Raw genomic sequence first — 26,025 nt, 5'->3', positions numbered from 1 at the left:
GGTGACGGGGGGAACTAGTTGAACAGGAGCACAGTGTTTTATCAGAGTAACTGTCTTACCGATTATAGTGGAGCGCAGGTGTCCGGCGTGAAACTTCTTAGCGATGTTTGGAGAACTAAAGCACACAGAGATCACAGAGCCACATCAAAACAAGGCCTAGCTACTGACACCTAGCTGGCCACTGAGTACTAATATACTACAGCTATTTAGTGACTTAATTAAACAGCAGCACTGAATAATAGTGACATAGATGCAGTGTACTACAAGTGATCTGTCAGTATATACTAAGATCTTCATACACTGACAGCACTTTTAATATGCCACTAAACTGTTACAGACACCATTTTAAACATTCTGGATCTGAAATTTGTAATGTGTTACAGTCTCTTGGGGGTTGAACGATACAGTATAGTGATCATTTAGTTTTTCTAGGCTGATGATAAACTGGCTGAGAGACAGGACACAAGACTGACCTAAATTATCCAGACAGAACTGTTTTATCCTGTCAAAAACATCTCAGTGCATGTCCCTATCAATGCTAATGAGCTCTGCTGACCCCGCCCCTCTCTTCCGTGGGCTGATGTTCTCATCATGATGAAATGATTTGCATGAACAAACACATCTAGGCAGAGCACTCCTGTCAATCAACAGTGGTGGGAGGGGCCTGATGAGAACAGCCCTGGGTAGGGCTTCATCATTATAGGCTGGTTGTGTACACACACACACAGGTTCAAGTGAATTTTGTATCTGATGACCCCTTTAAGTCATGTTAAATCATTTAGAAAGTCCTGCTGAGGTCCAGCAGCAGGTGCTGTGTATGGAGCACAAAACTAGTTCTTTTCTTTTGAGAGGTGATGTAAATATCGTTGTCTTAAAGCAGAAGGAGGCCTGTGCCCTGAAGAAACCCACCTGAACTCCACCAGCGTCCTTCCTCCCTGCAGAGGACGCAGAAGATCGCTCTTCACACCGAAGCCGTCCGGGTCGGAGTGCAGATGCTCCAGGAGTTTCTGAAGAAAACACGGCGAAAAATCACAATCGACTGGAAGTAGAAACTATAACCTGCAGCCCAGGGAGAAGTCATTGTGATGATCCGTGATTTACCTGAGCCAGGGTGAGCTTGTTTAACCTGAAGTGAATCACTCCTCGACCAGCGATGACCTCCTCCACCACAGCATCCCGCTTCATCTGGAGCAGAGAAACACACAGCTCCACATCAGGCCTGGACGCAGCACACGTCCTAGCACTGGAGTTCAGCCCTGCTCTCCTCACCTGAGCGGCCAGGACCTGTGTTCTGGTCTGCAGGTCACCACCATCATCATCATCAACGATAGCAGCTCCGCTCTGCAGCAGATGATTCACCGACACACGCAGGTCAGCAGCACACCTGAGAGACAGACAGACACCTGAGAGACAGACAGACACCTGAGAGACAGACACGCACCTGAGAGACAGACAGACACCTGAGAGACAGACAGACACCTGAGAGACAGACACGCACCTGAGAGACAGACAGACACCTGAGAGACAGACACGCACCTGAGAGACAGACAAGCACCTGAGAGACAGACAAGCACCTGAGAGACAGACAAACACCTGAGAGACAGACACCTGAGAGACAGACAGACACCTGAGAGACAGACAGACACCTGAGAGACAGACAGACACCCGAGAGACAGACAGACACCCGAGAGACAGACACGCACCTGAGAGACAGACACGCACCTGAGAGACAGACACGCACCTGAGAGACAGACAGACACCTGAGAGACAGACAGACACCTGAGAGACAGACAAGCACCTGAGAGACAGACAAGCACCTGAGAGACAGACAAACACCTGAGAGACAGACACACACCTGAGAGACAGACAAACACCTGAGAGACAGACAAACACCTGAGAGACAGACAGACACCTGAGAGACAAACACCTGAGAGACAGACAGACACCTGAGAGACGCAGACAAACACCTGAGAGACGCAGACAAACACCTGAGAGACGCAGACAAACACCTGAGAGACAGACAAGCACCTGAGAGACAGACAAGCACCTGAGAGACAGACAGACACACCAGAGAGACAGACAGACACCTGAGAGACAGACAGACACCTGAGAGACGCAGACAAACACCTGAGAGACAGACAGACACCTGAGAGACAGACAGACACCTGAGAGACAGACAAATACCTCAGAGACAAACACCTGAGAGACGCAGACAAGCACCTGAGAGACGCAGACAAGCACCTGAGACGCAGACAAGCACCCGAGAGACAGACACGCACCGAGAGACAGACACGCACCGAGAGACAGACACGCACCCGAGAGACAGACAGACACCTGAGAGACAGACAGACACCTGAGAGACAGACAAATACCTCAGAGACAAACACCTGAGAGCGCGAGACAAGCACCTGAGAGACGCAGACAAACACCCGAGAGATGCAGACAAGCACCCGAGAGACAGACACGCACCCGAGAGACAGACACGCACCCGAGAGACAGACACGCACCCGAGAGACAGACAGACACCTGAGAGACAGACAGACACCTGAGAGACAGACAGACACCTGAGAGACAGACAGACACGCACCTGAGAGACAGACAGACACCTGAGACACGCAGATACAGACCAGAGAGACAACAAACCTGAGACACGCAGACATGCACCTGAGACACAGACGCACCCGAGACACGCAGAAAACATATGAGAGACAGACACACAACTGAGAGACGCAACAGAGACACGCAGACAAGCACCCGAAAGATGCACCTGAGAGACAACACACCCAAACACATGAGACACACACACACACACACACACACACACACGCAAGCCTATCAATACAAAGGTTTCTGCACGGTTTATGAAGTACATTTAAGACTTTTTAATATAGCCTAGTAAAGAAAATGTAAATAATAAATTAAAGGGAGCAGGAGCACAAAATGTGTTTTTTTCCTGTAAATGTCTAAAAAAATTTTTTTATTTATTTTGGCAGAACATGCACAATTAAATACCATGACTATGAATTTAACACTTTTTGCTCTGATTTAACAATTTTTAAGAATCTGTGAAAAACCATATCAGTCTTTCCTGAAAATAACTAAAGCATGTTTGATCTCCAGATGACTGACTCACACACACACACACACACACACACACACACACACACACACACTCTCACACACACACACACACACATACACACACTCACACACTCACACACACACACACACACACACACACACACACACACATACACACTCACTATTGAGTAAAAAATATCTAATTACGTCACTTTTCTCTGATACAAGAATACATCAAGTTACTTTGGCGCTACTTTTTGTCACCTGGGCTGAGTTCATTTTGTTTTTATTAACCTAAAATAAAATTATATATATATATATATATATATATATATATATATATATATATATATATATATATATATATATATATATATATATATTCAGTGACTGTAAGGGCTCTTTCAAAACAGCACAGTTATCAGTGAAGATATGAAAAAACAGGTAACCGGCCACACTTTTTCGCGCCTTTATTTAGTCGCAGCTTTAAAAGTAACGCGTTACATGAGTGTGAGCGTCAGAGGTCCTCACTGTTTCTTTGACACCGGCACCGCAGAGACGAGCGGGATGAGCAGCTCCTCGGAGAGCCCACACGCCCTGGAGAGCTGTAAAACACACACAGAGCGATCAGCTGCGATCCGTGCCGGGGGTCAGGGCGCAGACTGACGCGACGCGACGCGATTACCTGCTGCGCGACGCTCCTCCTGAAGAAGCACGCCATGAGCTCCGCTCCGCTCTCACTAATCTCGCGAGAGGACGCCGTCAAGCTGCGCGGCTTCAAAATAAAAGTCGCTAGACATGAGCGCTCTAATAAAATAATGAGCACGTTACTAATGTTGCTTCGCTTTTTCAACCAATTATTCATTTTTCTTTTATGCCAAAAACTATTCGAATATTAAATGAAGATGACATTGACATTTTGCACATTTCCTACCGTTAATATACCAAAACGTAATTTCTTATTAGTAAAATGCGTTGCTAAGAACTTCATTTGGACAAATAAATTTTTGGAAAGTTTTATCTCCAAATATTGTCCTATCCTAACAAATAGCCCCTTATGACTGGTTTTGCAGTCAAGGGTCACACGCAGCGGTTTAATAAATGGGAGAGGATGATTTGGAGATCATCTAGAACGGTAGAAGACCTTGGTGAGGAGTCTGGGAGGAACATGGAGGAACATGGAGGAACACTGAGGCAGCGTGAACCTCAGTGGATGACAATCTCCACATTATCTGGGCATGATCAAAACTACATTACAGCTAAAGCTGAAAAAATAGTACAGGAGTTGGATTTTTCATTCGTTGGATGGTGTAAATGGCTTCTGATTGACCCTCCAAAAAGACACCCATGGATGGGAATTATAAACAGAATATTCTGTATGGAGAGATTTACATTTAACTTAGAAACGTGCATTAAGCACTGTGATAAATGGACTGTGTACATGACATGATGAACACCGTCTTGACCTCGTAATGTCCATGATTACGGTTTTCCATAATAAAAGCGAGCCAAAGTCTCCAGGCACGTCCAAGCACCCATGAAGGTATCTGCTTGGTGAGAATAATCTGACCTCATGGTGTCATCTCTGTTAAGACACCAGGGAGCTTTCAGCTTTGACCAAGTGATTTCAATTTTAACAATCAAGATGTGTTGAAAACACGTTCTCATGTTAGCAGACAGATTACACGATCAACAACTCCCCAACACATGAAACACTCGTTTGACCAAAACCTGAATTTGTAGTCATTTCAAACACATTTAAATCAGTATTTGATTGATTCAAACAAACGCTATATTACTGTTTATAAAAGATATAAGTATTTTGATGTATCTTTAGAAACACTCATCCATTTCTCTCATCCCGTCTCAGAAATACAGAAGTAAAAGAATAACAGAAGAACACCGGTTATGTAAACACTTTATTTGTATACTTTCCCAACATAAGTCATTTAAACTACAGGAGCAGTAAAACCATAATGCAGAGGAAAGGGGCAAAAAAAACCAAAAATAAATACAAAGCATGAAAACAGACTCCAATCAAAATAAATGCTGTATTTGATTTGTACATGAAACCTCCAGATGAAAGCCAGGGTGTATTTACACAAAGCTATGAACAGCAGTCTCCCTCGCACACCGCCTCACGTTTATCATGGCAATCGACATCATTCGCAGCGAATAAAAGGCATTTTACAAAATCGAAACATAAAAAAGGAGGATGAAATGACAGGCGACTGTATAAAAGGCATGGTCAGAGCCTAATAAATATCCAGGGTTCAGTAAGAGACACAAGAGCCACCGACTGGAGTAATATTAGCAGGTGAGGAGGATCGCTGCAGAGAGAGTGGTTACGCACTGACAGAAGCCTCTGAAGACCAGCTGGACCTGTCCTGAGTGTCAGGAGCTCAGACGAGAGCACGGCCGGCGCAGCGGGACAGCGCTCAGGACACATCTGAGGAGCAGAGAACACACACACACGCACACACACACAGAGACACACACACACACACGCTCCGTCAAACACCAGGATCAAAGCCTGCTCGCCGCTCATAAATGAAAGATTTTAAATTACTTTGTGAACATCTGAGTCACGTGACAAAATAAAATAAATAATATTTTAGAACTCCTAGGCCTTCATCACAGTATCAGTAGAGTTAAAGCACTAAAGTCAATGGACAGATGTGAGTTTAACGGTCAATATTTAACATATACTCTTCATATATACACTGATACTACACCACGCATGTTATCCTTCATTCACTGTGTAATATCATCTGACCAAAGTGATCGTCATGAGCAGCATAATCAGAATGATTTAAAGTGATCTTTATTATGATTTAGATTTTTCTTGTGTCATATTTGCTATGACTAACCTCCTGTTGTTCAGTCATTGCTCCAAAGGCTATAGTCTATAGTCATCCTTTTAGCTTATCATGAAACCTCTTCCTTGGTTTTGCAATAATTATAGATTGTAAATTGAGTGCTGTATTTAAATAATCATAATCAAATTTTTTTTTACAGTACTATTTGTAACATCCACTTTTTTTGCAAGCAGAAGCATGATAAAGGCCTATTCATTTTAAGTTAAATTATGCTAGGCATGTCGTCTGCTAGAAAGTTAAAAATATTAAGTGTTAAGTAGTTGTTTTTTTAAATAGTTTTACAAATGATTTTAGTTTTTCAAGAAAGCCAAAATGGCCTTTTTATAGTCATTTCATTTATACATTGGTGTAAAAGACTCGGGCAAAAAAACACATCTGTGTTGTTGGGTTTGGGCCCAGGGTCATCTCTAAAGGACAGGCACCGAAGAGCTCATACGTACAGCTGGCCGGCTGCTCTCCGAACCGCCTCATCAGCTGGTCGTGGGTGAACTTCACGAAAGCATCGTACTGTTCTGCAAAGCCAAGAAGAACAGGTCAAACACAGGAAGGCCTCCGCAGGCAGCACACGTGGTGTTTGTGGACAGATACCTGCGAGTTTGGTGGTCAGGATCTCGTCGTACTCCTCGCGCACCTTCTCCTCGCGCTCCTTCAGCAGACGCTCACAGATCATGCCCACCTGCTTCAGCGTGAAGAGAGGCTGCTCGCGTCTGGAGGGGGAGGCCGACCCTGGAGAGCACAGCGAGAGCAGCACCTCAGTACAGAATCACAACACACTGCACCAACCATAACAGGAGTGTATTGACCATGGTTAAAAGAAAACACATTCTCCTGTTCATTCATGTTTATTTGTGCTTTAAAGGAGTCAGCAGTGGAGAGTGTGTGTTGATGGAACAGTGAAGCTGTGTGATGATGGAACGGTGAAGGTGTGTGATGGTGGAACGGTGGAGGTGTGTGATGGTGGAACGGTGTGGGTGTGTGATGGTGGAACGGTGGAGGTGTGTGGAACGGTGGAGGGTGTGTGATGGTGGAACGGTGAAGGTGTGTGATGGTGCAACGGTGAAGGAGGGTGTGTGATGGTGGAACGGTGAAGGTGTGTGATGGTGGAACGGTGGAGGTGTGTGGAACGGTGTGTGATGGTGGAACGGTGTGTGATGGTGGAACGGTGGAGGTGTGTGATGGTGGAACGGTGGAGGTGTGTGATGGTGGAACGGTGGAGGTGTGTGATGGTGGAACGGTGGAGGGTGTGTGGAACGGTGGAGGGTGTGTGGAACGGTGGAACGGTGTGTGATGGTGGAACGGTGTGGGTGTGTGATGGTGGAACGGTGGAGGTGTGTGATGGTGGAACGGTGAAGGTGTGTGATGGTGGAACGGTGAAGGTGTGTGATGGTGGAACGGTGGAGGTGTGTGGAACGGTGTGTGATGGTGGAACGGTGTGTGATGGTGGAACGGTGGAGGTGTGTGATGGTGGAACGGTGGAGGTGTGTGATGGTGGAACGGTGGAGGTGTGTGATGGTGGAACGGTGGAGGGTGTGTGGAACGGTGGAACGGTGTGTGATGGTGGAACGGTGAAGGTGTGTGATGGTGGAACGGTGAAGGTGTGTGATGGTGGAACGGTGTGTGATGGTGGAACGGTGGAGGTGTGTGATGGTGGAACGGTGGAGGTGTGTGATGGTGGAACGGTGAAGGTGTGTGATGGTGGAACGGTGTGTGATGGTGGAGGGTGTGTGATGGTGGAACGGTGGAGGGTGTGTGATGGTGCAACGGTGAAGGAGGGTGTGTGATGGTGCAACGGTGAAGGAGGTGTGTGATGGTGCAACGGTGAAGGAGGGTGTGTGATGGTGCAACGGTGAAGGAGGGTGTGTGATGGTGCAACGGTGAAGGAGGGTGTGTGATGGTGCAACGGTGAAGGAGAGTGTGTGATGGTGGAACGGTGAAGGTGTGTGATGGTGGAACGGTGAAGGTGTGTGATGGTGGAACGGTGAAGGTGTGTGATGGTGGAACGGTGAAGGTGTGTGATGGTGGAACGGTGAAGGTGTGTGATGGTGGAACGGTGAAGGTGTGTGATGGTGGATCGGTGAAGGTGTGTGATGGTGGATCGGTGAAGGTGTGTGATGGTGGATCGGTGAAGGTGTGTGATGGTGGAACGGTGGAGGTGTGTGATGGTGGAACGGTGAAGGTGTGTGATGGTGGAACGGTGGAGGGTGTGTGTGATGGTGGAGCGGTGGAGGTGTGTGTGATGGTGGAACGGTGAAGGTGTGTGATGGTGGAACGGTGTGTGATGGTGGAACGGTGTGTGATGGTGGAACGGTGGAGGTGTGTGATGGTGGAACGGTGGAGGTGTGTGATGGTGGAACGGTGGAGGTGTGTGATGGTGGAACGGTGGAGGGTGTGTGTGATGGTGGAACGGTGTGTGATGGTGGAACGGTGAAGGTGTGTGATGGTGGAACGGTGTGTGATGGTGGAACGGTGGAGGTGTGTGATGGTGGAACGGTGGAGGTGTGTGATGGTGGAACGGTGGAGGTGTGTGGAACGGTGGAGGGTGTGTGATGGTGGAACGGTGTGTGATGGTGGAACGGTGTGTGATGGTGGAACGGTGAAGGAGGGTGTGTGATGGTGGAACGGTGAAGGAGGGTGTGTGATGGTGGAACGGTGAAGGAGGGTGTGTGATGGTGGAACGGTGAAGGTGTGTGATGGTGGAACGGTGAAGGTGTGTGATGGTGGAACGGTGAAGGTGTGTGATGGTGGAACGGTGGAGGGTGTGTGATGGTGGAACGGTGGAGGGTGTGTGATGGTGGAACGGTGAAGGTGTGTGATGGTGGAACGGTGAAGGTGTGTGATGGTGGAACGGTGAAGGGTGTGTGATGGTGGAACGGTGAAGGTGTGTGATGGTGGAACGGTGAAGGTGTGTGATGGTGGAACGGTGAAGGTGTGTGATGGTGGAACGGTGAAGGGTGTGTGATGGTGGAACGGTGAAGGTGTGTGATGGTGGAACGGTGAAGGTGTGTGATGGTGGAACGGTGAAGGTGTGTGATGGTGGAACGGTGAAGGTGTGTGATGGTGGAACGGTGAAGGTGTGTGATGGTGGAACGGTGAAGGGTGTGTGATGGTGGAACGGTGAAGGTGTGTGATGGTGGAACGGTGAAGGTGTGTGATGGTGGAACGGTGAAGGTGTGTGATGGTGGAACGGTGAAGGTGTGTGATGGTGGAACGGTGGAGGGTGTGTGATGGTGGAGCGGTGAAGGTGTGTGATGGTGGAACGGTGGAGGGTGTGTGATGGTGGAACGGTGAAGGTGTGTGATGGTGGAACGGTGAAGGTGTGTGATGGTGGAACGGTGAAGGTGTGTGATGGTGGAACGGTGAAGGTGTGTGATGGTGGAACGGTGGAGGGTGTGTGATGGTGGAACGGTGAAGGTGTGTGATGGTGGAACGGTGGAGGTGTGTGATGGTGGAACGGTGAAGGTGTGTGATGGTGGAACGGTGAAGGTGTGTGATGGTGGAACGGTGAAGGTGTGTGATGGTGGAACGGTGAAGGTGTGTGATGGTGGAACGGTGGAGGGTGTGTGATGGTGGAGCGGTGGAGGGTGTGTGATGGTGGAACGGTGAAGGTGTGTGATGGTGGAACGGTGAAGGTGTGTGATGGTGGAACGGTGAAGGGTGTGTGATGGTGGAACGGTGAAGGGTGTGTGATGGTGGAACGGTGAAGGTGTGTGATGGTGGAACGGTGAAGGTGTGTGATGGTGGAACGGTGAAGGTGTGTGATGGTGGAACGGTGAAGGTGTGTGATGGTGGAACGGTGAAGGTGTGTGATGGTGGAACGGTGAAGGTGTGTGATGGTGGAAGCGGTGAAGGGTGTGTGATGGTGGAACGGTGAAGGTGTGTGATGGTGGAACGGTGGAGGGTGTGTGATGGTGGAACGGTGAAGGTGTGTGATGGTGGAACGGTGAAGAAGGTGTGTGATGGTGGAAGCGGTGAAGGTGTGTGATGGTAGAACGGTGAAGGTGTGTGATGGTGGAACGGTGAAGGGTGTGTGATGGTGGAACGGTGAAGGTGTGTGATGGTGGAACGGTGAAGGTGTGTGATGGTGGAATGGTGAAGGTGTGTGATGGTGGAACGGTGGAGGGTGTGTGATGGTGGAACGGTGAAGGTGTGTGATGGTGGAACGGTGGAGGGTGTGTGATGGTGGAACGGTGAAGGTGTGTGATGATGGAACGGTGAAGGTGTGTTGGTTGAACAGAGGAGGGTGTGTGATGTACCTGGCAGTGTGGCTGTGCTGCTGATGGAGGAGTGTGGCTGTGAGTCAAGGGGGCAGCAGGACTCTGTCTGCTGGAAGCTGCTCTCCAGATGTCTCCTCTTCTGCATGCGCTTGTACTCCTGCTTGATGTTGCTCAGGATTTGCTCTGGAAGACAGTAGCAGTAAAAATTAGGAACAAAGCTTCAATAAACAGGCCAGAGTTTCTACAGCGACTCACAAGTACAGCTGGGATAATCTCAAACTGTTAATACTAGTTTGTGCAAACGTACCATGACATATCAGAACAGTGACAGTAATACTTAGAATAAATCTGTTCCTATTTCAGATTCTGAAAGTACCATTTAATAAAGTCCAAAGCAAATGATTCCACTCTGAGTTCTGTGCGCCTCTGTTATTTAGACACCTGATTCAGATCATCAGATCAGTGGGAGAACTGAAGAGTGTTAGATCTCTCTTATCTCTCTTACACACAGAGACATGCATTAGGGTCAAACACAAATCCTTACCAGCTGATGTCAATATTTGAAAAATGCCAAATATCATCCCATATACCAGCATTAACAATATACCAGACAGCCACTAAACCTGGTATTAAAATGTGATGGTGAACACAGGGTCTTAAATGTTTGTCCACTTTGGACCTCTTCAATGCATTCGTTTTCTTTCCTGTTCATTTGTTAACAGCGTAACACGTCATCTGTATTCACGGCCGTCCTCGGGCCCCAGTCAATGTGAAGTGAGGACTGAAGGGTCAGGTGTAAATGTCACGAGTCTCACTGCTATTACACAAGAGCTTTAGACGAAACAGATTGTGTCAAAGCAGCTTTACAGAGTAAAACAAGATAACAGTGTGTCCATAACGCTGGAGGAGAAAAGTAACAGCTATAGAAATTCTGCCAAATTCATAACAAACTGAAACAATAACTAGGCCTGCCATTCTTAAGCACCTCAGTTCAGGCAACAAGTGAACCTGTCACATTTCATAGAAAACAAGGCAGGAAGTTGCTTCAAACAACTGTATAAACATTGTTCAGTGTAAATTGTGATAATCTAAATAACTACAATGATCAACAATTATGGTTTCCGTCATAACGGTGCAGCCCTACAAGCTTGTAAGGAACGCCACATAAGCTCACCCAGCTAGAAAAGAAAACTACTAAGTGGAACATTATGATAAATGCATGCACTACTCAAAACACCAGTATAACTGCACGTTACTAACGAATAAAACTGATCGGATGTGTGCGAGATGACAACATCTACAGCCAAGGGACGCACGGATTCTGTGAAATACATCTGACTGCATGCAGTTCTCCATTCCTAACTCCCACTGAAGTGCTGAAAGAAACAAACATGACCGAAATGTTAAGTCTTAAAAAACAAAACAGGCTTATTCCGTGGCACCTAAGAAAAACTGCAGATTTAGATGTGTTTTTGTTTGGGGCCCTGCATGAAGGAACATCTCGCGCCTCGTGTGATCACTTCATCAGCTTGTAAACAAAATGTCAGCAGTGTTTCATTTACCACAGGAACGTCTTCGGTGCAGATTCACAGAAATGAAGGCCAAATATTAGACTTCATACTCATGTTCCTTTAACTGTGAAGGGTGCTTAGATCCTCGCGCGCAAATAGTGTTGTGTTTCAATGTTTCAAGTTTATCACTTGATTATCATTTTTATTGTTATTCATTTGTAATGTTTCTGTATTTTATATTTCTTATAAATGCTTACGTTTTTTCATTGTTGTTGCTTGTGGAGTTTGCTGGACTGTTTTGTCTATGAATAGAGATAGAGGAAATGTTTATGGAAGCCCAAGGTCTATGGGATGACTAGTCTGACTAGTTTTGTTTCTGGACTAACTGATAGTTTCTAGAGGACAGCTACTGTTAGTGCATCTATTAGAAGGAAAACAGCTTTGAAGAGAGCGATATAAGATACTTGGCTCATTTATTTCTGCCCGGCTGAAGCCAGGGACCCTCACAGCAGCTCCGTGATCTACTTCACAACATGCTCCACGGCGGTGGGCGGGGCCACGGTGTGCAGGGCGTGGTCTGCTCGAGGACAAGCGCCTCTGTGATTGGAGAATTCCTCACAGAAATTCTGGGAAATCAGTGGGGAGTTCGTTTTCTCCTATTAAACGCGACTATTAAAAACAAGCTGAAACGCCTGCGGTTGAAGGCTTGGTCGACGACCTCGCAGCGAACAGACGTGTTATCTAAACGCCAGCTTCCTCATGGAGAAAACCCGTGGGGCTTTTACTTCCGGAAGCCGTCCCTTGCGCTATCGTGCCGTTCACAAACCACACGTCTACTACAGCGTCGATAAGCGTGTAAACGCGGTCCAATCGCACCTCACAAGGCGTTGTCAATAACCGCGCCGAATAACGACAAAGACTAACGTTAGCAGTTATTACATTTCCGCCTCTCCGTAAAGCGAGTTAGCATTTAGCCACATCCCCAGTTCATTACGATTTAAACATAACCTTTCCGTTTCGACCCGATTATCGGACTGTTACGGTGTGAATAAGAGCACGGGCGACCGGAAAGGCTCGCACAGACAGAGTCGGCTATATATAGTCGAGTGTTTTGACGCGGGGATGTCGGCAGCCGACGGCTCAGACCGCTTCCGCGTGATTTCACCCGTCGAAACACACTAGAGTCGTGCTGGATCGGTAGATTCGTGCTCCACACACCTGTGGTGAGGGCTGAAGACACTCTGCCGAAGGGCGAGGGCTCCATGCGCAGGTACTTCTGCGGAGAGGCGCTGGAGCTGGACGGAGACATGGGCGCACATCTTCTCCTCTTCGGCGACGCCGGGTTCATCAGAGGATCGAAATCCATAGTCCTTTTAAGAGTGGCTCCACAAGCCATTTTATCGAGGGTTGTGTTTGATAAAAAAGTACGTGGCGAAAGGAATTAATCCGAACGAACCGCGAGAGACCCCCTGCTAGTCACAGTCCTGCTTTGATCTCAGGGGAACGCGACACGATCGTTTCGTTTTTATTTAAATTCTGCGCTGCGCTCGCGGCCAAAACGTCGACTGAGTACTCGTAAACGCGTATAGGCGGTGAGAGACGCGGCCGCGGGGTCGATACGCTTCAGAAAAGCACCGATGATTTCGGATTGTGCCGAGATCGCGTCAGACGCCTCTTCAGCGAGCGCTAGCCGGCTAACAAATATGGCGTGGAAACAAAACATTTGACGGAGCTGCTTCTCTGCGCATGCGCGGAGGCGTTCGGGCGACGCCGGTACTTGTAGTTTTGACGAGATTCCTTCTCGTACGGGATTCGTGTCAAAGGCGCACGGGACAACTACAAGACCCACAAAACCCCGCTGGCAGGTCTCTCGAAGGAAGTCGCTCATTGGGTGATTTGGATTGTTTGTGAATTTGAAAAAAAGCCCCAAATATCTCCTCCCATGAACTCGGAAGAGCTCAAAAAACGTATACATTAGCATGTAAAACTCTACTAAACCTAACTGATATAGAAAGTTTACCCATAAAACCTGAAAGGAGATGCACACATCGATCTTCTTTTCATTATAATACATTTCAAAACAGCACGGTCAATTAAGAACGACTTACAACTTTTCTTTTACTTAAGGCCCGTTCCTAATACACTTCACACACACACACACACACACACCTAATATACATATAAATCTTTTTATATATTGCAGTTAACAAAACAATGTCCCCGACAGTACCTTGCTCAGTTCTTTTATTCTTTTTATATTCAATCTGTTTCTCTTACTAAAAATACTTGCTGTCAGGTGATTGTTAAAAGTGCTAAAAAAGTGACTTCACTAAAAATCTAATTAAATGCATAAAGTGCAAATGAATTAATAAATTGAATCTGTCGAGACAAATTGATTAAGATTCACATCATGTGCCGATTAATTTAAGAGAAAGATGTTATTATTAATGATAACAGTTATCATGGAAATTCAGAAAAAAAAGACTCAATCAACATTAAAAAAAAAGTAGCTTTAGAAAAAAAATGTTTTACCTCAACATACAAAAATAGAAATATTTAGTAAAATATGAAATTATTCATATTCAGATTGATTCAACTGACTTTTTCAGAAACACAGTGATGCCTTTCTGAATGACTCACTAAATCAATGATTCACTATTGAATTAAAACTATGATTCTTTTATGATACAGTGATTATTCTGAAAGAAAACAGTGTTCATGTAAGCAGTAAGCTTCGAGGGGATGTGCCACGGCTGAAGGGATGAGATTATTGCTTACAGAAACACTGCATGTTTTCATACCTGATATATATATATATATAATCACACCTGAAACAGCACACACAACTTATCTCTGCATGAGAAGAGTTTATTTATTACTTTTGGGCGTGGGCTCAAAAGTAAAGATGAAAGATACAACATAATGTATTTTGTAATAAATGTATCTAGCCGAAATACGTAATGCTGTATTACTGATTGTTTATGTGGCTCCGTGATGCACAGAAGCGTGAGAGAAGCGCTCATAGCTGCTGGCCAATCAGAATCCAGGAAGGGAGCTAACCATGTTATGAAGTCACACGGGCAACTTTCTCGCGCGTCTGACTTTAATTTCCCTCAATATACTTTATATCTGGTTTGGTTTCGAAGCCCATCGGGATCCAGTCTCTTTGAGAAGCTCTTCAGAGGAACAAACAAACTACTGGAAGGTGACTTTGAGCAACTCTGACACAAAATGTAAACAAAATTACTTGCATTTTTGTTTTATCATTCTTATTTAAATTCTATAATGACAATTAGTAGTAGTATTAAAATGTCTCGAGCAGCTCGTCACTCCACGCTGAACTTCTGACAGTTCTTCGTTTACTAATGTTGATGTATAAAGTCAGTACCGCGACTGAGGTGAGACCCTCGAGAAGACCTGAACCGCAGCATTGTCTGGGTACATTACACGCCGTAAACCAGAGTTTAATATGAGTGGACTCATGGCTTCCCATCCGTCTCAACGGCAGCTGCTCAGCTGGAGGACGGTCATCTTCACACTAACTTCTCTTTAAGTGGACTTGTCTTCCACACACTTCTCAGTACTAACTCTAATTTAACATTAACTGAAAGATTCACTACAATGCTGTTTATGCTCAAAGACTGCTATTGTTTCTCATTTTTCAGTAGTTCCCAGCACGGACCAGGCTTAGTCCTAGACTCAAGTGTCGACTGAAAGAAACATAGTGTTTCTTTACCAAGAGACGTATGTGGCACGGATAATACAGCGCTTTGAGCTTCTTGACGAATCTTACTTAGGTTCAAAACTGGAATATGGCATAAACCCCCTCCAACCAATCAGAGAGCACGAAACGATCACTTCCCGATGAACCGCCATAAAATATCACTAAGAAAAGTGTGAGAAGCCGCCGAATATAATTTTCATACGTAATAAATGACTTGCGCCGGAGCAGACCAAACACAATAAATGCAGTCGTTGCTTAAAACGAGGGATGTCCGCTGCATGTGACCGCAGTCGTGTAACAAGACAATCATACAGAAATACTTTCCCTTTGACCAGAACGTTTTAGATGGTGTGCAGTGACACCGGCCCACTGTGCGTGGAGGAATTTATAAGGAAATGTCTTTCTCTATCCCGTTATTTCCACAAACCTGTGACAACAGAGCAGCAGTTTCTCCCGGACTTCGATTCCCATCATGCCACACACCAGGGACTGATCGATCTCACCTGCACCTCAGTGTTACGCCCGCAGCTTTTCACCCTTTTGAGCTTATTTCTAGTAAGAATTTATTATAGGAATTACATTTTTCTTTCGTTATTACCGAAACCTGTTCTGTTTTGTTGTCCAGGAGCCTGTACAAAATCAGTCCTTCCCTCACGAGGTAACGAGTTAGCTGCCGAGGCGGAGCAAAGCAGTGGCCATATCACAAATATCAAAACTAATTTCCATACCTAAAATAACAGTTTGTGCAGTCACTGTTAAGCCGATATACTTCACGAACACTCAAAGGCTTCCTAGCACTCTTCACAAAACAGAACATCCAGCACAGTTTTATGGTAGAATGCAACATATTTCAATATAAGTATTTCAGTGCCTTTATACAGTGATAGAAGCGAGTATACACCTGCACTACACCACTGAGACCGTGAACAAGACCGTGCGTCAACAGATGCTGAAAAATAACTTGAAAGATGCTCTCCACTTTGCGTGTGACCGTTAACGCAAAATGTATTTACATTATTTACAGGTTTGGAAGCTAAAGATACAAAATTAAGGGAGTTCAATGAAATATCACAACAGTTTTGTGATGGGCTGCTAGTGTGGGGCAAGTTGGGCCAAGCTTCTGGTATTTTTTAGGCTCTGCATTTGAATAAATATTTAGACATGCTCAAGCAAAATTTTTAATGTTAAAGTTTAAGATGCAAATTTAGTTTTAGTAAACAAGTGAATGAACGCAAGCAACTACTGAATTTACTTTCAAATGCTGCTAAAAAGTCACTCGACTGCATTCATCAAATAACCTTTACGCGCAGTATATGCAGGTTAATTTAGGTTGAGTCGAGAGGAAGACCTGGCAACCCGTCTCCCGGCCCGCGCCGCGCGCTCCCGCCCCTGGCCGGCCGCGTCAGAAACCCCGTCGCGGCAGAGGCGGCTGATAGGGAGCACCGCGCGTGAGCAGCGCCGCCCGCCATTTTACATTATCGGGAATCAAGCGGAGCTCCGCCGGGGAGTGATTTACCGCCCCCAGAACACACATACACACCGACAGACCCGAACAGACCCGCGGAACAGCGCCAGGTAAGCGCGCCGCCGCTCCGGAGCGGATTCCGTGGCGTTTCGTGTCGCGGAGGCCTTCGTTTTACCGGTGTTTGGAAACAATGTGCGGATCCCGCGGGGGGAGGGGTTGCCGGACACGTTAAACGCGCTAGCTATCCGCTAGCAGGCCCTCGGAACCGTTCAAACGCGTAGAAAGCCGGGTCTCCGCGTCTTCGTTGGTAATTAAAGCGCGTGGCTGCACGGTAACGGAACGGATGCTGCGCGCGAGGCTCGCCGCTGAGTTAGCAGGCTAACGCTAATGAAGAAGAGGCACGCGCCCGATCCCGTTTAGCACGACAGAGCGCTTCAATCCCGCGCTAGACCGCGGCGCTTCTGATTTTCTTCAGCCGTGTTGCTGGGTAAAGCGTTTATCGCGCGTTTTGCGCGATGCGTTGTCGTCTCGTAGCTTTTTAAACCGTAGTTCGCTCGCTGTGTGGCGGAGGAGGGCCTGAGACTCACGCGCGTCAACACACTTTAACGTGTGTGTGTGTGTGTGTTCACGGGTCTCTCTCACACACACACACACACACACACACTCACACGGAATGTGTAGATGCTGTTTAACATCAGTCCGGGGTCGTTCTGGAGTTCACGGAGAAGCAGTCCGCGGGCACGAGCTCGTCTCCGGGTTTATTATAAGGAGGGAGACGGGTGAGCATCACACACGGCCTTATGTTGAGCACATGGGCTGCACTCGTTTACTGTGTTTACTCTCGACGTGGAGGCAGTAAACATGCTGGCTGGTTGTGGTGTGAGGGGCTGAAGGGGTTTTGCTGGGCTGCTTTATGAGTGTGTGATTGATGGGAAAGGCCCAGCGTTTCACTGCATGCTGGTAAAAAACAAGACTGGATGATTTTTAAACTGCGGCGTGGAGGAACCCTATACATCAATCTGAATACCCACTTAATTTGTGTAACTGTCTACCAAAACCTGCAATAATTTGGCTCATTGCATTTGAACAGATTTCTGGAGACATGGCCACAGAACATATTAATGGGAATGGTACAGAAGAACCAATGGACACGTCTGCTGCAGTTACCCATTCTGACCACTTCAACACTTTATTAGAAGCTGGTTTACCACAAAAAGTTGCTGAAAAGCTAGATGAAATTTACCTAGCAGGTAAGCCAAAACTTGAACCCTCCGAATTGACATTCATCATATTCAATGCATGTTGAACTGTGCGTGTCGTGTGTTTTCTTGCGTAGGGAATTGGCAGGTAATTAGCAACTTTGTGTGGTTTCACTGCAAAATGGGTACTGCAGCGTTCAATGATGCTGAGTTGTGACGGCGCGCCGGCCTGCAGAAATAAAGGCTGAATTGAGCGTGTCTGCTATGATCCTGAGAGCAGCCTTTCTGGGGATTAGCTCTCTGCTGTTAAAGGGGGGTGGGCTGTCCCGGGGGACGCCGGCCAGCTGGGCGTAAGCCGGGACAATAGAGGCAGCTGTCTAGAGCGGAGACAGGTGATGTCCCCTACGGCTTATCACTAACAGATGCTAATTACGGAGGGGCCGGGTGCTCCTGGGATAATCGTTAGTACTGTATGAACGAGGTGCCTATTCAAGTGGTTTGAAATCTCTCATCCCGTGATCACAAGCGATGTCCTGTCCAAATGATGATACACCTGAACTCTCTCTCTGAGTGGAGTGATGTACGACCCACGAGCCTGACTGGACGGAGGTCGAGCGTCCTGCAGGTCGCCCCGTCTCTCGGCTACGCTGAGGTCTCCCTGCTTGTCTCCCTGCAGGCCTCGTGGCGCACAGCGACCTGGATGAGAGGGCCATCGAAGCACTGAAAGAGTTCAATGAGGAAGGTGCACTGCAAGTCCTCGTCCAGTTCAAAGAGAGTGACCTATCCCATGTGCAAGTAAGTGCTCTCTGCTGTTTGAGTCGGTGTAGTGAAACGAGGGGAGGTTGACCGGCTCGCTCTCGCTTGCTTTCACCCAGAACAAAAGTGCCTTTCTCTGTGGAGTGATGAAGACCTACAGGCAGAGAGAGAAACAGGGGACCAAAGTTCTAGATTCCACAAAAGGACCAGATGAAGCAAAAATTAAGGTGCGTTTGGGCTTTTTAACGCTTTCGAGCCATACAGCTTTTCATGATGTGGAAAAGAGTTATAGAAACAGAGTTTGGGCTTTATGTCATGGAATTTGGAAAATGAATAAATTAAAGTTTGGATGGAACTTAACGTCCGTGCTATCGACCAGTAGAACAAACTACTGCTGCTAAAATGTAAGGAATAATCATAGACTGTTTCTGAAGGGGAGAAATAAGGCTGTTGCAAGAATGAATGATTTAGGCATGCTAAAAAACAATTGGTAGCCAAACTTAAAACCCAAGCATGAGTTTGAGAAATTAAACCGAAGTGAACTGCTTAAAATAAACTCAATGCCGTTGCCTGGTTTGGTCGTGTTTTCCAGACTTTGCTGGAGAGAACAGGCTACACCCTTGATGTCACTACAGGTCAGCGGAAGTACGGCGGCCCTCCTCCAGAGTCCGTCTACACGGGCGCTCAGCCCACGGTCGGGACGGAGGTAAGGCTCATCAGGACACTCGCGCTCTGATGCACTAGCTCAGTCTTCAAGGCTGTCTGAATGATGACGTATGTACACTGTTCTGGAGTAACTTGGTTACGCTGACAGTTTACCGCTAAGATCTGACTCTACAGCCTCTCGGCATCTACCTGCTGTAAAACCCAGCAGATGCGGCTCAGATGTCAGCAGGTACACCGACGTCTGTGTGGCCGTCCAGACATGGTCACGTTCAGCTGGTATCAAAAGTGCCCCAACTAGATGAGCAGGACCCAGACATGAAGCTAATGACTTCTCATTCCAATTCATTACGTTCTTAGCTGCTTGACAAATAAATTGACTGAACATACTGACTTTTATGCGAGAAGAAAATTGAGGAAGATGTCACCGACTAGTCACACTGTTACTTTGGTATTAAGCTATTATAGTGTTTTGTTTTGTTTTTTTTCTTCCCCCAGTTAATGTTTTAGTCACGTTTAGATATTATAAAGTGAAATAATAGTCTGAATCACCTTCCTGTTTTCAAATAATTAAGACATTAGTGTAATATTGTAGCCTCTGGGCTGTAATCTGTGGCTCTAACCTGTCTGACCGGCTCATTGACTTCTTCGTTCTCTCCGTACTGCAGATCTTTGTGGGGAAGATCCCGAGGGACTTGTTTGAAGACGAGCTCGTGCCTCTGTTTGAGAAGGCGGGGCCGATCTGGGACCTGCGTCTGATGATGGATCCTCTGAGCGGCCTGAACCGGGGCTACGCCTTCCTCACGTTCTGCACTAAAGAGGCTGCACAGGAGGCCGTCAAGCTAGTAAGACACTCGGATATACAGGTCCATTCATGAGTGTGTGCCTGCTGCTGCTGTCTTCAAGTGTCCAGCTGCGTTCACAACAGTAACTTCAGAAAACCTTTGTGAAAATGTGTATGGACCGTGATAGACGTGGGTGTCGCTTTACGAATTCCCTGTTTTTCTCCTCTCAGTGTAACAATCATGAAATTCGCCCGGGCAAACATATTGGCGTGTGTATATCGGTGGCGAACAACAGACTCTTTGTGGGCTCCATTCCCAAGAGCAAGACAAAAGAACAGATTGTTGAAGAGTTTTCCAAAGTCACAGGTGAGCTTTGCTTAGGACTAGAAGAATGCACCCTCGTTTCTGTTCTTTAACTGCAGATCTTAAAATCTCTTGAAGAATCCTGAAGTTATTTCTCTTTTCTCAGAGGGTCTCACTGACGTCATCCTTTACCATCAGCCGGATGATAAGAAAAAGAACAGGGGCTTCTGTTTTCTGGAGTACGAGGACCACAAAACAGCAGCGCAGGCTCGCCGGAGGCTCATGAGCGGGAAGGTGAAAGTCTGGGGCAATGTGGTCACCGTCGAGTGGGCCGACCCCATCGAGGATCCCGACCCGGAGGTCATGGCAAAGGTCAGAACCAGATCCGCCGCTAAAGGTGTTGTCTTTGGGCAAGGGGTTGTACTGAAAGACGATCCCCTTAATTCCGGCTGAGACTCTCCTGCCGCGTTCTCTTCAGCCTACCGCTTCAGAGGAGTTTACTGTCGACTTGACGTTGATTAGAGTCTTGCTTCTGCTCTGGGAGCACTGTTGATCAAAGTCTTGGGGTTTTCGACTGACCTAAATGCCAGACCGATATAACGGCACTTATATTTAGGCCCCATCTTCTCTTACAGCCGAGAGCTCATGTTGTCATCTCATCTGCTCCTAGGTGAAAGTGTTGTTTGTCAGGAACCTGGCAAACAGCGTCACGGAGGAAATACTTGAAAAAGCATTCGGCCAGTTTGGCAAACTGGAGCGAGTGAAGAAACTGAAAGACTACGCCTTCATTCACTTCGACGAGAGGGATGGAGCGGTCAAGGTAAGACGCTCTGGGACAGGTGTCCAGCTGCACGTTCTGCTCTTGAACAGTGGTGTGACGGTATGGATGTTTGCAGGCGCTGGAAGAAATGAACGGTAAAGATTTAGAAGGGGAGCACATTGAGATTGTGTTCGCCAAGCCACCCGACCAGAAGCGGAAAGAGAGGAAGGCACAGCGTCAAGCAGCGAAGACGCAAATGTGAGTTTCGTGGCTTTATAGTGCTGTCCAGCCCTGCTCATGAAGGGCAGCTCTCCTCAAGACGCCCGGCCCAACTCTTACGCCGCACTCATGCCTTGTCCAAATACCTACACGTGTGGTCTTGGCCACTTGAGTGCACGCACGCACCAGGAAGTGCACAAGACCGTCCTGAGTCTTAAGCATGCCAGTGTGTGGTGCCACACTACCTCAGATAGAGGTCTGCAGTGGTGTTTTAGAGAGAGTGTAACCCAAGGGGGTCAAACTCAAGAGTTTAGATTCAACCCTGCTAAAACACGTATGCTATGTTTGTCTGAAGTACTTGATTAGCTGGATCAGGTGTGTTTAATTAGGGTTGCATCTAAACTCTGCAGGGCTCTGGCCCACCAGGAACTGAGTTTTGACCGCCCTGGTGTAACCCATCATGTTTTAAAGATTTTCCAGAGATCTCATGAGAATGCAAGTTTCTATATTTTTATTTAATTTGGTGCTTCTGAAATTGCAACTGCTTTATACTTGCTTTGCATTTTAGTCACTTGTTTACCACGCTGTAAGTGTGTCCCATCAGCTCGTGTGTGTGGTCTTGGGCGTATTTTGTGTGGGTGTTTGGACAAGGCAGGGGTGTTTGGGCTCACCCTGGACGCCCTCAGGCGGGTGTTTGGTTGGCGTTGGCGCTGGACTCTGCGGCCCTCCAGGAGCAGACGCTGCCTGAGCGGCTAGTTCCTTTAAACACCCCTGTGCTCTTCTCTCCCAGGTATGACGATTACTACTACTACGGGCCTCCTCAAATGCCGCCTCCTGCCAGGGGCCGGGGCAGGGGGGCCAGTCGGGGTGGTTACTCCTACCCGCCAGACTATTACGGCTACGAAGATTACTACGATTATTATGGTTATGATTACCATAACTACAGGGGCGGCTACGACGACCCGTACTTCGGCTACGATGACTTCCAGGCGCCCGCTCGAGGCAGAGGGGGCGCGCGGGCTCGGGCTCTGGGAGGCGGGGCGTCTCCTGCTCGCGGGAGAGGGGCCAGCGCTCCACGGGGCCGGGCGGGCTTCCCGCAGCGCGGCGGAGGGCCGGGGGCCAGCAGGGGCCCACGAGGAGGAGCCAGAGGCGGGGTTCTGCCGAGAGGGCGCGGGGTACGTGGTGTTCGGGGTGGACGCGGTGGAAATGTAGGAGGCAAGCGCAAAGCCGATGGCTACAACCAGCCAGATTCCAAACGGCGCCAGACCATTAATCAGAACTGGGGCTCGCAACCCATTGCACAGCAACCCTTGCAAGGTGGCGATCATTCTGGTAACTATGGTTACAAATCTGACAACCAGGAGTTTTATCAGGATTCTTTTGGGCAACAGTGGAAGTAGAGAATGTAGGGCTCTTTTGTTTTCAATAAAAAAAAAAAAAAAACGACAAACAAACCAACAAAAAAAACAAACAAACCTTTTTATAGAGACTTGATTGGCCCTCAAATCCATTAAAGGTTGCCTCTCTCCTCCTTCCGGCGGGTTTTCTTGTACATATTTTAAGAATCCGCTTGGACTCGATCAGTAGTCACTCCCACCTGCTTCTGCCGAACTGTTTTTGTTTTATGTTTTGTTTGGAAGTCGTTTCCTACTTTTTAAAATCGGGATTGAAATTTTTAAATTTTGTGCTCAACCTGTCTATTTGGCTATATAGTACCATGTGTGTTCATAGGAATTTTGCTCTTCATGTCTTAAGTAGGTAACAGCAACAAAAAAAGGACGAAAATGAAAAAGGAGAAAAAAAAAAAGGGTTTCCTAAACTTGTATTCATCGAAGAAAAAACGTAAAAAAAAAAAAAAAAAAATTGCTATTTGTATGTTACAAAAGATAATGCTAGTCAAATAGCTTGTCTTGTTTTTGAGGAAAAGAAAAAAAAGAAAAGAAAAAGGACTTTGATCCTAATTTTTGGCTTTACATTTTGGCTTGTATTCTTTGCTGTTTGTCTGCTTGAATAAACATACACGCACCAGTGTACAAAAACTCAAATTGTGTTTTAAATTCATGTTTCGGCAAATTCTCTCTTCAAATTGCCTACAAATTTATGGCTCCTTGTGGAAGAAAAAGGACTAAAGGTTTGCCTGTAGATGTGCTGCTACCTCACTCTGCATGCCTTCAAATTGATATCACCAAGTTGAAGTCCGCATCCTCTCTCCACTCAAGCTTTGTGTAAATACATACCCCATTTCACACGATCTCCTCCAACTGAGAGGCTTTTCTTTACTCCGATTCACTGCCATTGCAATTTTTGGGAACCTTCTCTCCCGAGGTCCCCTTCAATGGGGTTTTGTTAGAGAAACTCCACGAGGACAGAGGCTAAACTCGATGATAGCCACAGAAAGCACAATTTGACCCAAAGCGGCGTGTCCAGACGAGGCGTCTTTGTCGCTGGAAGCTCTAACTCTCTTTGCCCTTGCACGTTTGTCCCAAATTTGAGGCACTGTGGGAAGCTACCATGCATGACTCTGTCTTTTGCTTTCCTCCTTTCGTATCTGTAACTCCCCCCCACCCGTCCAGATCACCTAATTCCTGCCGCTTCGATCCGAGCCGCTGTCGTGCTTGTTTCTCTCGGGCTCGTACACGAGTGCATGCCAGAACGTCGGTAGTCTCTAGTGAATGCATTTTGCTTTCCGTGTCTCTCTCTCTTTGACATCTTCTTCTTCCTTGCAGTCGTTTGTGTCCTTTGTGTGAATTTTTCTTTTTCTTTTTGTGTTGTATTCGTTGTTAACGCTCCTCTAATTTGTGTTCCTTTTGTTACCTGGCTAGCAGGGAAAAGGGGTCGAGGCTGGTCCTGACATGTCCCAGTGAAGACTGACTAGCTCAGTGGGGTCACGCCAGGTGCTGCCGGCGGATGTGATGGTAAGGTCCGTTCCACGGTCCAACTCGGTTCCTGCCTTACGGAAGCATATCTTCTCCCTGTCTGCCTCCAAGATTGCCATCAACGCAAAGTCACGATTAGACGTGTGTGGACTCTTCTTTGTGTATTGTTTTTTTGTTTTTTTTGTATTTAATTTTGTTTTTGTTTATATAAGAATGTCCCAGAACCCTTGTGTCATGAGAGAAAATGCCATTTACCGTTACTTCTGGAGGTGGAAGTAGCCCAAAGGAGTTTTATCCTTAACGTTACATGTATTTTGCACTTTGTAGATGTTTGAAGTGGCTTGGAGGAGCTTGATGCTGTTGTATATTTTTGTGCATTTTTAACTGCGGCTTATCATGAGGAAGAACATGTTAAGCTTGTATTTGAGTCTTGCTCTTTTTTTTTTTTTTTTTTCTCTCCTTCCGTTGTTATAACCTGGCGTGACTGACCAGGCATTCCAGGTAAAAATGGTTCTTTTCGGAACCTTTTTTTTTTTAGTTTTAGTTATTTTTTTGGAAAGGGTTGGTTAACTACCTCATCCTGGAGGCTGAAACTGCCCTATCTGTACTGTACATACGGAGACTTAATGCAAGCAGGGCTTTTTATATTCAACTTATGCACAAGGGCAACATCAGAGCCAATGTACCTAGTGTATTATAGTCCTTTTTGTAATAATGCTGAACAGTCAGACTGGGCATGTGAATGACACTCATGTGATGAGTCTAAAGAAGCCCTGCCTCGTCAGTCTGAGCCGAGCGAGACGCCTGCCTCTGAGGATGTAGTTGCAGCTCGAGACGGGTCGTGAGGATCTTACTTGTTTGTAAAAGCTTGAACTTGAGGAGGAAACTACTTCTGAGAAGCTTTAGCTGCGTTTCTCAGACCCTCGCCCCAAACTAGTTTTTAAAGCCGTTTTTTTTTTCTTCTTGGTTTGTTTTAAGAACACGTGGCCCACGTCGACGGCCGCTTGATCGGTTTTGAAACCAACACCATCCCTTTCGTGAACGTCGTGCCTCGTAGGCGAGCGCGGTTCACGCTGTTTTTAAAGGTAAGTCCAGAGCGTTCTGATAGTCCGGCTGGGATGGGTCTCTGTACTTTAGCTTCGCTCCATCTCCATCCCTGGCGCTGATGGTGAATCAGACTGGACTGGTGCGAGCGCGTGTCCGTTCGCTCTGTCGTGAGAGCGGTGCTCAGGGCGGGCAGGACGTATGATGTCATTCAACTGGGCACACCATAGCTGCCTTTACGTCACACTCGATGTGATGGATTATTAAGATATGCATCGTTTTGGGCATGTTATCGGTAACTTTAATTCTCTTATGCGCTCAAACAGGGTTTATACATTTTTAAAGGGATTCTGTTGATGTTTCAGTTTTTTTTTTTTTTTTTTTTTTTGCCTCTTTAAAGTATTGACTGGATTTTGGATATGACTGACTCCACAATTATTTCTGTATCACCATCAGACCATTTTTTTATAAAAAAATGGTGTTTTAAAGTACTGCTGCATAACAAGTGTTTTTGCATTCCTGCAAATAAATTTTGTAAAATGAGAA

The 26,025-nt window shown here is 46.7% G+C and overlaps 3 protein-coding genes across 15 annotated transcripts in view; 1 reads left to right on the top strand and 2 right to left on the bottom strand.

Moving 5' to 3' along the window:
* rars2 (arginyl-tRNA synthetase 2, mitochondrial) overlaps nt 1-3,847 on the bottom strand; it is a 10,810-nt gene extending 6,963 nt beyond the window's left edge. For 6 of the 7 annotated variants that reach the window (XR_006247157.1, XR_006247158.1, XR_006247159.1 and 3 more), the window contains exons 1-6: nt 3,767-3,847; nt 3,613-3,686; nt 1,270-1,384; nt 1,102-1,185; nt 910-1,007; nt 60-115 (exon numbers count right to left, since the gene is read on the bottom strand). Coding sequence is in view for 4 of the 7 variants with exons in the window: in XM_043218717.1 (XP_043074652.1) it covers nt 60-115; nt 910-1,007; nt 1,102-1,185; nt 1,270-1,384; nt 3,613-3,686; nt 3,767-3,802 (463 nt within the window). In the remaining 3 variants the exon portion in view is untranslated. Of the gene's footprint in view, nt 1-59; nt 116-909; nt 1,008-1,101; nt 1,186-1,269; nt 1,385-3,585; nt 3,687-3,766 lie in introns of those variants that run through there. The other variant, XM_043218719.1, reaches the window with a different exon arrangement.
* A 1,140-nt stretch (nt 3,848-4,987) lies between these two features.
* akirin2 (akirin 2) lies at nt 4,988-13,406 on the bottom strand. Of its 2 annotated transcripts, XM_043219376.1 has the most exons (6): nt 12,904-13,406; nt 11,943-11,987; nt 10,214-10,357; nt 6,549-6,686; nt 6,401-6,472; nt 4,988-5,530 (listed from the first exon to the last, which is right to left on the bottom strand). In XM_043219376.1, exons 1-6 carry the CDS (start codon nt 13,079-13,081, stop codon nt 5,520-5,522), a joined length of 588 nt encoding a protein of 195 aa, XP_043075311.1. In that variant the 5' UTR covers nt 13,082-13,406; the 3' UTR covers nt 4,988-5,519. The 2 variants fall into 2 exon arrangements, with proteins under 2 accessions (XP_043075311.1, XP_043075312.1); XM_043219377.1 differs by lacking the exon at nt 11,943-11,987 and having other exon boundaries at nt 12,904-13,402.
* Nucleotides 13,407-16,826: 3,420 nt separating this feature from the next.
* Nucleotides 16,827-26,025, top strand: LOC122324736 (synaptotagmin binding, cytoplasmic RNA interacting protein). Of its 6 annotated transcripts, none has more exons than XM_043219374.1 (12): nt 16,827-16,984; nt 17,965-18,124; nt 18,750-18,868; nt 18,949-19,056; nt 19,422-19,535; nt 20,161-20,337; nt 20,508-20,643; nt 20,747-20,952; nt 21,251-21,400; nt 21,477-21,598; nt 22,350-22,734; nt 24,385-26,025. In XM_043219374.1, exons 2-12 carry the CDS (start codon nt 17,977-17,979, stop codon nt 24,421-24,423), a joined length of 1,704 nt encoding a protein of 567 aa, XP_043075309.1. In that variant the 5' UTR covers nt 16,827-16,984; nt 17,965-17,976; the 3' UTR covers nt 24,424-26,025. The 6 variants fall into 6 exon arrangements, with proteins under 6 accessions (XP_043075309.1, XP_043075308.1, XP_043075306.1 ...); XM_043219373.1 differs by having other exon boundaries at nt 24,382-26,025; XM_043219371.1 differs by having other exon boundaries at nt 22,350-22,891.

Source organism: Puntigrus tetrazona, chromosome 20 (genome assembly GCF_018831695.1).
Source record: "Puntigrus tetrazona isolate hp1 chromosome 20, ASM1883169v1, whole genome shotgun sequence".
In the NCBI taxonomy this organism is placed as follows: Eukaryota; Metazoa; Chordata; class Actinopteri; order Cypriniformes; family Cyprinidae; genus Puntigrus; species Puntigrus tetrazona.
The sequence above is the reverse complement of the archived record's forward strand: the minus strand, read 5'-3'. Positions and strand labels throughout refer to the sequence as shown.